At 38.5% G+C, this 15,869-nt stretch overlaps 1 protein-coding gene across 2 annotated transcripts in view; it reads right to left on the bottom strand.

Moving 5' to 3' along the window:
- Positions 1 to 8,409, bottom strand: part of Xpo7 (exportin 7) — a 42,789-nt gene extending 34,380 nt beyond the window's left edge. The window contains exons 1-6 of one of the 2 annotated variants that reach the window (XM_070016586.1): positions 8,335 to 8,409; positions 7,703 to 7,849; positions 5,676 to 5,769; positions 5,119 to 5,285; positions 3,861 to 3,953; positions 496 to 600 (exon numbers count right to left, since the gene is read on the bottom strand). In XM_070016586.1, the coding sequence (XP_069872687.1) occupies positions 496 to 600; positions 3,861 to 3,953; positions 5,119 to 5,285; positions 5,676 to 5,769; positions 7,703 to 7,849; positions 8,335 to 8,355 (627 nt within the window). In that variant the 5' untranslated portion in view covers positions 8,356 to 8,409. The remainder of the gene's footprint in view (positions 1 to 495; positions 601 to 3,860; positions 3,954 to 5,118; positions 5,286 to 5,675; positions 5,770 to 7,702; positions 7,850 to 8,334) is intronic. The other variant, XM_070016587.1, reaches the window with a different exon arrangement.
- Positions 8,410 to 15,869: the final 7,460 nt, after the last annotated feature.

Raw genomic sequence — 15,869 nt, 5'->3', positions numbered from 1 at the left:
TAAATCTAAATGGATGTTAAAAACTCAAAATCTACTTTCTTACAGATGTTACTTGTTTATTTGCTACTTTTAACTCAGCAGGAAATAGAGGAGTCAACCTAGTTTTGTATAACAATGTAGTACTCTGAACCTGTTTCTAAACGCTAAGAATCCAAATACCATTAAGCTAACATGCTTTCATTCTGAATAGAGATTTTATGTGGTTATAAAATACGACAGCAGATTTCTAACTTTGTGGTAAACTAGGTTCCTTAAGACAGGAGGATGAGCTGAGTGTTCATTTACTGTTCTTTACCTGGAGGAACATTTTTGAAGTGAAGAAATCACAATCCTTTTCCTAACTCAATAGTTAACCTGGCTGACTTTATACTTTTAGATATTTATTTTTAGAAATAAGGATGACTAATTAGTGTTCACGGCATAACCCCTAATGAATTCCTAACCATTTCAGGCTTCAAAAGGAACTGGGAATCATGATCCAACATACAATCCTACCTGTTTTAGTAAATTGCAGGAAAGTGTGAAGATATCAAATAATGATGAATCACGGAAAGAAGAGGCTATTTTTCTGTGCTTGGTTAGAGGATGGGTGGTGTCTGCCTGTATAAAAAAGAAGAGGCCAATCCAAGTTACAGCAAGACAAGCATTGACAGCAAGGCAAGAATTCTTCATGTAGTCTTCAAATAAACCAGAAAAGACTTCAATAAATGCGAGATAAATACAAAGCATATTTTTAAAGCTTAAATTTACTGCTAAATCATATCTAGTAAGAAGATGCAGCTCCCAGCTGGCCAGGATCTCAGTTTTCTCTAGTTTACAGAGGACAAACAAAAGGAGGGATGAATATTTTTGATTCACATTTAAATTTTTTTCTGAGCCGGGCGCTGGTGGCTCACGCCTGTAATCCTAGCTACACAGGAGGCTGAGATCTGAGGATCACGGTTCAAAGCCAGCCCGGGCAAGAAAGACCGTGAGACTCCTATCTCCAATAAACCACCAGAAAACCGGAAGTGGCGCTATAGCTCAAGTGGTAGAGCACTCGCCTTGAGCTGAAGAGCTGAGGGACAGCGCCCAGGCCCAGAGTTCAAGCCCCACGACCGACAAAAAAAAAAAAAAAAAAAAAATTTTCTGTACTTAGGGAGGTAAAATTTAAATTACTAGAAGATACTGCTAGTAATTATTGTTATGTCACATTGTGACTTAGTCACAAAACCAGACATAGTTACAAAGGTTGGATTTTGGTAAACAAACCACTCAGGAATGAAGTTGTTATAGATTTTCCAAAATAGTAAGCCATGTAAGTTCATGGCAGTTAAATGACAACAGTCTGTAATACTCTCTTTTTCTTAGCTATTTTAACATATTCTCTATACACAGTGGAAGTAAGAACATAAGTTTAAATGGTCTATAATATCTAATTCATTCCTTATTTTGTCTTTTAATGGAGTCTTTTTTTTATTTTTGTGATTAAGGATGAAATTGTTTGTCATTAGTATGCTATCTATTTTTAACATATAGTAGGCACCAAGAAATGGAATAAAAGAATTTCAAGGGTTGGGAATGTGGCCTTGCATGCATGAAGCCGTGGGTTCAATTCCTCAGTACCACATAAACAAACATAAAAAGCCAGAGTGCTAGCCTTGACCAGCTCAGGGACAGTGCCCAGGACTGGCATAAATAAATAAAATAACCTCCCCCCCCTTTATTTGTATGTTTTTATTTTAAAAATACTGTAGAGAGAGGTTACAGTTACACGAGCAAGGTAATGAGTACATTTCTTATGGAGCATTGTTGCCTACTCCTTTGTTTTTCCCTTACCATCCCTTTTCTCCCTCCTACACAACTATCCCCCCGCCAAGTTGTAAAGTTTGTAAAACGCTTTTTTTAAAAACAAGAATTTCAAAATTATCCAGTGTATTTTTTAACCATTCACTGAAAACTACATGTCTTCTATTTAATGATCAGTTCATCCAAAGGAATGCTAATTTTACTTTTTCCATATTAAAGAATATGAGCAAGATTTTTTTTTTTTTGGGGGGGGGGTCCGGTCATGGGGCCTGAACTTGGGGCCTGGGCACTGTCCCTCAGCTCTTCAGCTCAAGGCTAGTGTTCTGCCACTTGAGCCACAGCACCACTTCCGGCTTTTTTCTTTTTGCTTATGTGGTGCTGAGGAATTGAACCCAGGGCCCCATGCATGCAAGGCAAGCGCTCTACCACTGAGCCACCTTCCCAGCCCTGAGTAAGATTTTTGAGATCAAATCAAGTCTTCCTTGATTTTGTTTCTAAGTTCAATAGTAACAGTGGTAGAAATATACTTTCTGATTTGAATTTGACAACCAAAAATAATGAAGATTATATATTAGGTATCATTATAATACTGATAATAATTTATACAATAACTATGTATGACAGACATTTTCACCACTTCCTCAAGAAAGAGAAATAAAATCCTGAAAAGGTTTTCTTTTCCTATCAATATCCATGCATTTTGGGAGAGACAAGCTTTCAAGAAGAGAACAGTAAGCTCACAGTTTCTGTACTTAGTTAATGCACTCTTTCCTACTACACAAGTACTAGTGGTTTCATGCTAGGAGAACAGGCTGTGAAATAAGACTGTGTTTGAATTCAGACACTGTTTTACTAATGGTGAAGCTGTAAGCAAATTATTTAGCTACCACTCATTCCATTCTATCTAAGTTTCCTCATCCAGAAAAAGGGATAACCACAATACTGACCTCACAGGATAATTGTGAGAATAAAATCAGTGATAAAAGTAAAGCGGGCTCCAGTGGCTCCTGCCTGTAATACTAGCCACTCAGAAGGCTGATATCTGAGGATCCTGGTTCCAAGCCAGCCCAGGCAGGAAAGTCCATGAGACTCTGATCTCCAATAAACCACTCAGAAAACTGGATGGACATGGTGCAGTGGCTCAAGTGGTAGAGTGCTAGCCTTGAGCTGAGGGACAGCGTTCAGGCCCAGAGTTCAAGCCCATGACCACCAAAAAAAGAAAAAGTAAAGTGCTTATATAAGGGAGCCTGTGATAATTCAAAAGTTCAACCTATTATTTTGATAATGATTGATCACAATGGAGATTGCATAAACAGAGAATACAGCAAGAACTCCAGATTTTAATAAGCTGTAAGCTACTGCATTAAAAGAATACTATGTTAATAAAATGCTTGCATAATTATAAGCAATAGCAACATTAAAGCAAATATTATTAATGCTGGTAACTTGAGGGTGAGATGTTACAACTAGTAATGGCTTGCACAATAATTATAGAATTTTAGATGGATATAAAAGTAAATCATTGAAAATATAATAGCACAAGCAAAAATTACACCAAAACAAAATGCCACTGGTGTTTCCTCTGCAGTGCAGTGTCACAGTACTGATTATTTAAAAAATTAGGTGGTATTTAGCAGAATGTTTCATGTACTTTGAAAAGATTACTAACAAAATATTTACTAGTAGTATATAGGAACTGATTTTTAAATGACTAATATACATTAATGTGTATAGGAACAGAAAGGGTACAGAAATGATGCTGGTTCCACTTTTATGATTGTTTTGGAATTGTTCTTTTATCAGCAAGACAATATTTCATTATGATTTTCACTTATAGCCACTCTCATCTCTATAATGAACATTAACACCAATAAGGAAAGCTGAGATGGGAGGGTAAATATTTCCCAAAGGACCAGGACAAAGAGAAGGAGGGTTGCACTTACAGAGGAAAACTCAATGGAACTAGTTTCAAAAGGGCATCAATCACTTACCGCAAAAGCACACAACTGCCAAAAAAGATCATCCCACACATAGCAGAAACACCAAGACTTAAGAAAAATTATGTCACTTACTTCAATGAGGAAGGCTGTAGCACTTACTTGATTAATTTCATTGGTCAGCTGAGATAAAATTGTGACGCCAATGATGCAGTATTCAACACTGTCCTGAAAGGAAAAATGTACAGAGGAAAGAACTGATGTGTGCTTATTTCAACACTTGAAGACACCTAGTCCTATAAAAAAACTCCTGTGTCATTAATAAAACTGCCTTGATAAGGCAGCAACGAATTTTACCTTCTGTTTTGAAGGACACAAAAGTCAACTGCCACAGAGTGACTGCTAAAGCTTACCTCATCAACAAGTAAAAATTTCATATTCTGAAAGTTTCTATAAGTGTTTTTATAGTATTTTTTATTATCATTAAAAGATAAATTGCAAGATACAGTTGTATATTTTACAGAGACTACACACAACAATAAGAAAAGGCCAAGATTTATGGGGAAAATATGCATAAGATATAAGGAAGTTCACTGAAAAATAAATACAAGTAGTAAATTAACAGATAAAAACTTGTCCTGTCTCAAAAAAATTTTTTTGTCCTGTTTCATTCATACCTCAAACCAGATACCATTTTTTTTTTTTTTTTTTGCCTATTGACCTGAGAAAATAAAAATGACTGAATAATTCCAAGGCTAGGACTCTACCCTACAAATACAATTATTCAAAGTTTGACAAGATTTTTATTGAAGCATTTAACAGACCAAAAAAAAAGCGTTCATCTATAGGTTACCAGTCAATTAAAGTTATTTTTTTCCTGGCTGGTCCTTGGGCTATAACTCAGTGTCTAGTCGGTCCCTAAGTTTTTTTTGCTCAAGGCAAACATTTTACCACTTCAGTCACAGCTCAACTTCAGGTTTTTTGGAGATAAGAGTCTCACAGATGTTCCTGCCCAGGCTGGCTTTGAACCCTGATCCTCAGATCTCAGCCTCCTGAATAGCTAGGATTATAGGGGAGCTACTAAATTAAGGTATTTTTATATTATTAAGGTATTATTTATTAAGATATTAAGGCATGACCACCTAAATTAAGGTATTTTAAGTGCAAGACTCTGAGTTCAATCTCCAGTACTAAAATAAAAATTGAAAACTAAAATCCAAAAAGATATTTTAGCTTGGAATAGTATGAAAACATTTTCAAAAGAATGGGCAAGGTTAAAAAATGCAGAAGAGAATATAACAAATAATTCCATTTTATGTAACTTAAAAAAAAAGATAATCACCGTACAAATTTATGTTGCTTCTCCCACTACTAGTATATCAACCATGCATACCTGTAAAAACCTTGTGACATCTGTGATTGCATTTCTGAAGACATAGTCATCCTTCTGACAATCAAACCATCCTAGTTTTGTGATTCTGGCATATAACTGAATAAGAGCTTGTGTCACAAAAGTAGCCAACTTTGGCCGCGTGGCAAGATAGTTGAGCACATAGTTCCCTGAAAGACAAAAATAGTTCACATGATGGAGAACCCTGCAGATAAAGAGTGTATGTATTTAAATATAATAATCAGCAAAAGAATGACAAATGTCAACTACCTCCTCTTAACCCTTTAAATTATTTTCTATATGCTATTGAGAAATGGGATACCAAATTTAAGATTATTGGTAGACTTTCAAGTTCAGAATTTTAAACTGTTATAACAGAGAATCTAAAGTACATCCCTAACTGGCTAAATTTCTATGTCCAACACTGTGGAAAAAACTATGTATTAGATAGTCTGTAAGCTCAGCAATTTTAAATACATTACCACATACACTTAACTAACACTACCAGAGCACTAAACAATATAATTTCTTCAAGATAGAACAGAAGATTCTGTACTTACGAATATCTATTCGCTGTTCCAATGGTAGGGGGTTGTTTGTGCGTGATACAAGCTTGGTAAGGCATGTAGCTGCTAGTAACTGGGAGTAAGATGACTGTGAAAAGGGTAAAAAGGACTCAGTCAGTCACAAGGTCTGTCACTCACATCTAACAATGATGTCTCAAAAACTTTCACTTTAAAATATTCCTGTAATATGGTATTAGAAAGGAAGAAAAAAGGAAATATTAGAGGAATTACCACATTATGCTGCACAGTTAATCTCCAAATTTTATCTTTCCAAAGGCACAGTTATCAGCTCTAGATCTGGGAAATATATGACAGTTTTGTAGTAAATTTCAAAACAATTATTTGTGGAAAAGAAAATTAATATCCTGAGCAATGGAACAACATTATCTTATTCTCAAGTGTAGATTTAAAAACTTTAAAAAGTCTCAAAAAAATTCTTTTTAGTTTCATAGAGCACCATAACGTTCTATGTGGCCATAATGTATAAGAAGGAATCACATAAACATTCCTACATGGATTAGATAAATTATATATCAGGAATAGACTTGCACCACTGAAAATAATCTAATCAAAGGTTAAGGATAATTAGCAACAAAATTAAAAGTCCTAAAGACAATTGGCTATCCATTTATGTTAATGTTACCGAATACTAGCAGGTATAAAACAAACTTGGAATCAAGCCTATACGTGCACTCCAGAAGCAGGAAGGAATCAACTCTAAGAGCTGATCTATTGAGTGATCTAGAAGAAATACGTAGGGCTGGGAGGGTGGCTCAGTAGTAGAGTGCTTGCTTTTCATGCATGAGGCCCTGTGTTTGATTCCTCAGCACCACATAAGCAGAAAAAGCCCGAAGTGGTGCTGTGGCTCAAGTGGTAGAGCACTAGCCTTGAGCTGAAGAGCTGAGGGACAGTGCCCAGGCCCCACAACTGGGGGGAGGAGGGAGGGAGGAGTGGTCGTGTGCGTAATACTCAACTCAAAACACTATTATTCAATGTCTGCCCATGACTTCGTAGCCTTCAAATAGTTGGAAAAAGACTTAGATCTCCCAGCCACCAAAGGGCAATTTTAACCAACTATAACTTGTCTACAGAACTAAAAAATAATTTAGAATTCTATTTTCTTAACCAATTAAGCTCTTCTACTTCTTCATAATTCCTATCAGTCTAAAGGATATTCTCTGGAGAGTAAATTTTTATGTATGAATTCTTTAGGGGTATACATTGCTGTTTAAGACACAATTCTTCATTATCATTTCTATTTTCACCTTCACCACAGTAATAATTATAGTAAGCTGTACTTTTTCTTGAATTCTTCTGTGAAACAAGTAATATAGGTAGATAAGCCTAAAAAGTCATCTGAACATTCATAAAAAGGAGATACTCAATTCTGTTGTGACTTTTTGAAAGAAGGCTGGCACTACCTGTTAACTTCTAGGTGGGATTCTGACCCTCCTTGCCTTTTCATGGCACTGACAGGTTCTTTTAAGACCTGCACCTTGCCCCACACAGTAATTACATTAAATTACGTTTTGTTAGAAGTAGAACTTTGGTTATTCCAATGCCATTTTTAAACTGTAAGGAATTCTAAAACCTCAACTACCAATAATTTTCATTGTCAAGGTCATTTTCTCCTAGACTTTTAAAGCAATGAATAGCAAGTGGAGTAGGAAAAGCAGAGAAGATGGGGGAATTTGTACAGTGATAAAGACTTTGGGTAGGAAATGTGATTTACATGAAGTTTTATCTTCTGTAACAGACAGAGGTGACACTTAAGAATTAAAAACAGAGAGTGAAACTTTGAACTTGGGTGAAAGCTTAAAAACTACCAGGACAGACATACATTGTATAGAGATTTTCCTGATTGGACCACATGGCTTTCTTCCTAACTTGACAGGTGAAATAGTAAAAGCAGTGACTTCTAGAAGGATCAAAAGACTGTACAGTTTGATCCCTGAAGTGTAGAAACACAGTACTTCCCCTAAGCCTTGGCCTTTCTCCAGGACTTGTCAAATCTTACGTACACTTCCTCTCTCAAGGAGCAGCTGGCACTTGCTCAGGCAATCCGGGCTGTTGGTGAATTCAACCAAGGCTTTCTCTGCCTGAAGTCGAGTGGTTGTATCTGTTGTTTCATATAGCTGTTTGCACAGATTCTCTAGTTGGGCCAGGCTCTGGAAAAGATCAGTCAAAAACAAGTCGTTCAAGCCTACCATCTATCCAAGGCACTCTGGGCAAAGATAAGCAATACTCAATGAAGAAGAGAATTGCTTCTTATTGAAGCTAGATAGCTTTTAGCTAATAACCATCTGTAGCTCTCTTTAATTGTATTCTTTAGAAGACAAAAACAACAGAAAGCTTACAATGTTGTAATTCCCTTGAAGATCAATCACAAATGATATACTTTTTCTTTGCAAATACCCACCCTTCTAAGGTCTTCAAATAAAATTCTAATCTTATTCTGACACCAATTTCAAAAACATGAATACTAGAGGCAATACTGGTACAGTGAAACACACAAACACAATTCAAATGCCAGAGAACTTTACATAGTTTTAAAGTATTTTCTTTTTAAGCAGTGGCTGTTAGCTTATAGGTCTCCCTATAGATGATGTCACCTCTGAGAAAGTTCTAGAATGGCTGAGAATGCAGTACGCACCATCCTCCTCGGATCACGCATGTTTAAAGTTCAGTACTTTCTTCTGATGTACTTTAAACTCTTGCTTCAGTTCCAATTTAAATGGAAGGGTCAAAATAAATTCAACCCTAACATCTGCTCATTGAGAGATAAGAAAAGGGAAACACCCCCAAACAAACCCTTCTCTCCAAATCTTGAACTGGTTCCAAGGTGGCAGGAAGGGTATGGGTCTGTGCTTTGGTAGCCAATATGGTATTCAAGGAAAAGTAGAAAGGAACTAGGTAAGACCATATTTAACTATCACCTTTTCTTGACTAAAGAGGACAGTAAACAGGAATGGTTTGGACTTTAAGAAGAAATGTGAGCTTATTTTCAAAAGCAGAAGCAAGATTTGCTCCGAGTTGTTCGAGGGATCCTACTCTTACAAGTAACTATTCTGATAAAAACAACAAAATAAGCCAACCTTTGGAGATTGCCTATTATGAATTACACAGTCTGCCCAAAGCTCTCCATTATCACTTTTTTCATTATGCTGTAACTTTATAAATCACAGCTTTTTCACTAAAGCCTTAGGGCAGGATTCAACCTAATCAATAAATTTCCAACATTAACCAAAGGGAAATAAGAAAGACAAATACTGATACTTCATAATCAGTGTCACTTGAACAAGTTCATGGAAGAACATTCACCACCTACATTAAGAAATAAATAAAATTGGGGGCTGGGAAGGTGGCTCAGTGGTAGAGTGCTTGCCTTGAATGCATGAGGCCCTGGGTTTGATTCCTCAGCACCACATAAGCAGAAAAAAGCCGGAAGTGGTACTGTGGTTCAAGTGGTAGACCACTAGCCTTGAGCTGAAGAACTGAGGGGCAGCACCCAGGCCCAGAGTCCAAGCCCCATGACCGACAAAAACAAAAAAAAAGGAAAAAAGTTAAAGAAATAAATAAAATTGGGCTGGGAAAGTGGCTTAATGGTAGAGTGCTTGCCTAGCATACATGAAGCCCTGGGTTCAATTCCTCAGTACCACTTAAACAGAAAAGGCCAGAAGTGGTGCTATGACTCAAGTGGTAGAGTGCTAGCCTTGAGCACAGAGAGGCTCAGGTACAGAGCCCAGGCCCTGAGTTTAATTAAGCCCCAGGACCGGAAGGAAGAAGGAAGGAAGGAAGGAAGGAAGGAAGGAAGGAAGGAAGGAAGGAAGGAAGGAAGGAAGGAAGGAAGGAAGGAAGGAAGGAAGGAAGGAAGGAAGGAAGGAAGGAAGGAAGGAAGGAAGGAAAGAAGGAAAGAAGGAAGGGAGGGAGGGAGGAAGAGAGGAAGAGAGGAAGGGAGGGAGGGAGGGAGGGAGGGAGGGAGGGAGGGAGGGAGGGAGGGAGGGAGGGAAGGAAAATTGCCCTTCAAAATAATTTAGTACTATGTTTAGCCTTATGCTTGTTTCTATCTAATTTTTAGGAGGCCAACTTGGCTTTCTTCACTTCAACAGCACAGAGAAAAGCACTTAAAAAGTGAGATCTCAAGCATAAAGTTCTATATGCAGTAAGTATCCAGTATTTTCAGCTTCCAAACCCAAGAAACAGAAGGGTAATTGTATATATTCCACAAACTTACTTTTCTTTGTGTGCCAGTCCTGGGGCTTACCCTCAGGGCTTGGGTACTGTCCCTGATTTTTTTTTATATTCAAGGCCAGCACTCTAATAAGATTTGCCAGAGCTCTACTTTGGCTTTTTTGGTAGTTTAATAGAGAGAAAAGTCTCACACACTTTCCTGCCTGGGCTGACTTAGAAGTGTGACCCTCAGATCTCAGCCTCCTGAGTAGCTAAGATTACAGGTATGAGACATCAGCGCCTGCCATGTGCATGTCCTTCTTGTGCTTGCCAGTTTTGGTTTGAGACCTTAATGAAAAATTCAATAAATTTAATTATAAATCTCTACATTCCTAAGTAATGATTAGATCTCCTTTACAAGATTTTGTCATCAGCAATTTTTTTATTCCCACCTATAAAATGATTCACTTAAAAGAAAGAAAAAATATTTAAAACACAGGTAACACAGCAGACATCAAGAAGGACATTGTAACCAAAAGAGAAGCTGTCAATAAAATCTGCTCTTTGGGAACAGATGAACCCTGTAAACTCATCACAGGTTTCCAATATCCTGAACAGACAGTCCCCCAATAGACCTGCTACTTAGGGTATAATGACTCTCCTTAAGGTCTGATCAGTAGGTTCCCATAGCACCCCCTCTGTAGGTCTCATTTGTTTTTATTACTGCCAAATTGTTCACCAGGCACGGGCTAAGCATCTGTCTCTGCAGTTCCTAACTGCTAAAATCCTACAAGCAGGTTGTGGTGGGGGACTTTGGTGATGGCTGTTTAGTTTTGATTTGCTAATTTAGCAGACAAAGTACTGTGAGGGTAATGAGTTCCCTGCTTAAGAAACACGACTGTTTAAAATTTTAAAAAGTGATTTGACCACTTACATGAACAGTTTGAAGAATTAGGCTTTGTTTTCAGAAAAACAAATAGAAAACAACTTCATTTTCACAATTAGTGAAACACCTAAAATCACAGCAATGTAAGTTATTTTGGGTTGCCCACACTACCAAGAAAGAGGAAGGAGATGTTTACATTTATCATCTTTTGATTCTTAGTGATTCCAAAGCAAATGTAATGATTGGGATTTTTTTTTTTTTTTGGGTTGGTCGTGGGGCCTGCATTCGCCTCTTCACATGGTGGCACTGGGGTCCTTACTTTTACTGTCCTGCAGCTCTTATTAAGAACATCTATTTTGTGATGCCACTTCAGTTACAAAATAGACTGGAAAATGTTTACTTTTTTCCCTGGGACTGTCACACCTACAGTACCATCTGATGCCACTGAAACTTTACAAAGCACATTTATAAAACTGTAAGGTGAGCCGGGCGCTGGTGGCTCACGCCTGTAATCCTAGCTACTCAGGAGGCTGAGATCTGAGGATCTCGGTTCAAAGCCAGCCCGGGCAGGAGAGACCGTGAGACTCCTATCTCCAATAAAACCACCAGAAAACTGGAAGTGGCGCTGTAGCTCAAGTGGTAGAGCGCTCGCCTTGAGCTGAAGAGCTAAGGGACAACGCCCAGGCCCAGAGTTCAAGCCCCATGACCGACAAAAACAAAAAACAAAAAAACAAAAAAAACTGTAAGGTGATACTTTTTTAACTTGAAAAAAAAATTTTTTTTGAGAGGTGCTGGTCCTGGGGCCCTAAGGCTAGTGCTAGTGCTATCATTTACCCACATGTCCACTTCTAGCTTTTTGGTGATTTACAGGAGGTAAGAATCTTATAGACTTTCCTGCCTGGGCTGGCTTAGAACCATGATCCTCAGATCTCAGTCTCCTGAGTTTAAATTATTCTATATCCAAGAAAAAACTGTCCATACTTACACAGATAAAAATTTTCAAAAGCTGGGCACCGGTGGTTAACGCCTATAATCCTAGCTACTCAAGAGGCTGAGATTGAGGATCGTGGTTCAAAGCCAGCTCGGGCAGGAAAGTCCAGGAGACTCTTATCTCCAATAAAAACCACTAGAAAACTGGAAGTGGCGCTGTGGCTCAAGCGGTAGAGCATTCGACTTGAGCTGAAGAGTGCAGGGACAGAGCCCAAGCCCAGAGTTCAAGCCCCACGACCGACCAAAAATTTTCAAGTTCGGTTTAAGCCACATTCTTCTTCTAAATTATCTCTTACTATTTTTAGCAATGTTTTAATAATTAAAAGCTGATTCTGATTAACAACCAGAATTCATAAAGCCAAAAAAGCAAAAATCGATTCCAAAAGCTGTTTCCTTCCTCCCCCCACCAACCTCCACTAGAACTAAGGACTGAACTCAGGGCCTTGCACTTGCCAGGCAACAAGTGCTCTTCCACTGAGCTAAATCTCCAACCCTTCCAAAGCTATTTTAACTGTTATTTATTATTAGTTCTGTTGTTGTTCTTATCAAATATCCTGGGAGGAATATTTTACTCAAGGTATCCTCTTGTTTATTAAGTTAATATAAGACACATTTTTGGGGTAAAGCTCTCAGAAGTTGTTTTTAAGAAAAATAACGTGTTTATTGCAAAGGAGTCACTGGGAAAAACTAGCTAGTCTTTTCATTAAGAATGTTCACACACTGGGCTGGGAAGGTGGCTCAGTGGTAGTGTTTGCCTTGCAAACACTTGATTCCTCAGCACCATATATGCAGAAAATACCAGAAGTGGCGCTGTGGCTTAAGTGGTAAAGCTAGCTTGAGCTGAAGAGCTGAGGGACAGCACCCAGGCCCAGAGTTCAAGCCCCATGACCGGCAAAAAAAAAAAGAATGTTCATACCTGAAAAAGTTACTCTATTTTTAAAAGTAAGCTTATGAAGGGCTGGGAAGGTGGCTCAGTGGTAGAGTGCTTGCCTTGCATGCATGAGGCCCTGGGTTCGATTCCTCAGCACCACATAAGCAAAAAGAAAAAAGCCGGAAGTGGCGCTATGGCTCAAGTGGTAGAGCGCTAGCCTTGAGCTGAAGAGCTGAGGGACAGCGCCCAGGCCCAGAGTTCAGGTCCCACAACCAGAACCCCCCCCCCAAAAAAAGAAGTAAGCTTATGAAAAAAGCTTAAAGCCAAAGTATAAAAGATCTAACTATACAAAATATAAACAGCTAATAGACAAAGGAAAAGGACTACAGTCTCTGTAATCTTACATCAAATTCAATTTAGGACTAAACATCAGTGGTTAGGATGTAGAAGTGCAACTCACACACTGCTAGTAAAGTATGAATTGATTCAGACCTGTTGGAAACATGGTAGTGTCTATTAAAGCTAACCCAGTTTTTACATTCCCACATACAGTCAACAGGGATGAGAACTAATTCCTCCAAGACAATGTTCAGGAATGATCACGAAAGCACGGACCATAACAGTTTCTAAACACAAAGTCAAATGCTCATTAACAGTAGTACAGATAAATATTTCACCTCTTCATTTGGGAGGTTACTGAGGCAGGTTACTGGATATTAATTGAATTCTACACTTATAATTTCTGCACTTTTTAAAATGTATGGATGAATGAGTTTCCCTAGCTATTTATTCTATGGACTACTTTCTGGTATTACTGGAAAAGAAGTTACTCAATCACATAAAATTACACTTTAGACATATATCTTGGCTTTGTTTTTTTTTTTTTGTGAACATACTGTACAGAGGGGTTACAATTACAATTATAGAGCATTGCAGCCTCCTCCTTTGTTACCATATCTTGGTTGTGTATCAGTTCTTATTTGTTTTTTGATAGAGGCTGGGTTTGAACTAAGGGTCTTACGCTTGTGAGGCAAATATTTTATCATTTGAACCATAGGTCCAACCCCCAAAATCCATGTTGTAAAACCATGTCTCCCATTATTTTTTAGGAAACTAAGTTAAGGCTCTGGATAGACATTCTACTTTTGAGAGTACTGAGAGGGTAACACTTTTGGGCTATAGCTGCTGAGTAATGGCTACTGCCTTACAACAAGATAAATATGCATTTCAGCATATGATAATGCTATGCCAGAGTCTTGCATGTATTAGATAAGGATGGCGTCTGCTAACATATGAGACTGCAGAATTCTGCATTTAACTTCAAAACACAAATCAATTCTAACTTGTAATAAACATATGATCTTTGCATTATGGGTAATATGTGGGTCAAAAACATGTAAGCAAATTATTCATAAAGCAAACAGCTAGACTGACCTGTCTATATGTTTAGTTGTTTTCAGGCTGATCTATATAACCCAGCAGCATTTACTCACCTGCCCTAGAACTGGTTTAGGTTCTTTCTTAATAAAAAATGATGCCCAGGAACAGGAAGTTTAAGCATTAAGGGGAATCCACTAAAACAAACTGGCCAGCCCACAGACAATTCTTATTTTGAAGTTTGACATAGGTGCCAGTATATCATAGCAATGCCTAATATTCTAGCTTCTCATGAAAAACGAAAAGATATGAAAATTCTGGCCCTGTATTTCAAAGTGTCACTTGCCAGATGGCTTCCAGAAGAAGTGTTTGGGCAGTCTGCCTAGCTCCCCCAGTCCCCCTGAAGGAACCCGCCTACCCCCTGCTCCCATTCCCCTGCAATTCCCTTTCACATTAGTGGTTCACTTCAGGATGTCAGAAGTAAAAATTAGAGAGCAGGACAGTAAAACAGATCTTGGAATAATTTTGGTCACTGTCAAATTTGGTTAAAACAATCTTCTGAGAACAAGGGGCTACATAAATCTTAGGCAGAGAACACAGGGAAACTGAGAGTTAAGCATTTTGGATACTGGTCTTAACCAATTCTTTTGAGTCTAGGCAAGTTCATTTTCAGTTCTCATGTGTGGATTTTACATAACTTTTACAAGAACTTGCAGGGCTGGGAAGGTGGGTCAATGGTAGAATACTTGCCTTGCATGCATGAGGCCCTGGGTTTAATTCCTCAACACCACATAAGCAGAAAAAGCCGGAAGTGGCGCTGTGACTCAAGAGCGCTACTAGCCTTGAGCTGAGGAGCTGAGAGACAGCATGCAGGCCCTGAGTTCAGGCCCCGGGACAGACCAAAAAATAAAATAAAAATATAAAAACTTACATTAATAAAGATTAAAAGTAAGCAAATACTAAAATAATCATGAAGACAAGTGTTAGAACTTTTTTTTTTTAAAAAATAAGAGGAGATTCTAGGAGATAGCGAGGGAAAGAGTAACACTGTCCACAAAGAAAGGAACTCTTAGTGGGGTGCTGGTGGCTCACGCCTGTAATCCTAGCTACTCAGGAGGCTGAGATCTGAGTATTTCGGTTCAAAGCCAACTGGGCAGGAAAGTCCATGAGACTCTTATCTCCAATAAACCACTAGAAAACCGGAAGTGGCGCTGTGGCTCAAGCAGTAGAGAGCTCACCTTGAGCTGAGGAGCTCAAGGACAGTGTCCATGCCCAGAGTTCAAGCCCCACGACCCACCAAAAAAATAAGAAGAAATGTACTCTTATCTCACTTGTATAACTTATGTAAACCCTCTCTACACCCTCTGTACATCACCTTTATAATAACAATAATTTTTTTAAAAAAAAGATTATACTTGGCCAGGTGAGAGTGAGTGGTTCATGTTTGTAATCCTAGCTACTTAGGAGGCTAAGCTATGAGGATCAAAGATTAAAGCTAACCTGGGCAGGAAAGTCCATTAGCTTCTTTATTATTATTATTGTGAGAATAGTGTACAGAGGAGTTACAATTACATGGGCAAGATAACGAGAACATTTCTTATCAAGCATTGTTGCCTCCTCTTTGTTTCTCCTTCCCATCCCTTCCCATTTCTCCCCTCTCCCCCACCAAATGTTCTTTTTTGTTGTTGTTGTTGGTCATGGGGCTTGAACTCTAGGCCTGGGCACTGTCCCTCAGTTCTTCAGCTCAAGGCTAGCGCTCTACCACTTGAGCCACAGCGCCACTTCCGGCTTTTTCGGTTTATGTGGTGCTGAGGAATCCAACCCAGGGCCTCATATGCATGCAAGGCAAGCGCTCTACCACTGAGCCACTTTCCCAGCCCCTACATTAGATTCT

Source organism: Dipodomys merriami, unplaced genomic scaffold (genome assembly GCF_024711535.1).
Source record: "Dipodomys merriami isolate MVZ:Mamm:240054 unplaced genomic scaffold, mDipMer1.0.p SCAF_12, whole genome shotgun sequence".
Taxonomy (NCBI): Eukaryota; Metazoa; Chordata; class Mammalia; order Rodentia; family Heteromyidae; genus Dipodomys; species Dipodomys merriami.
The sequence above is the reverse complement of the archived record's forward strand: the minus strand, read 5'-3'. Positions and strand labels throughout refer to the sequence as shown.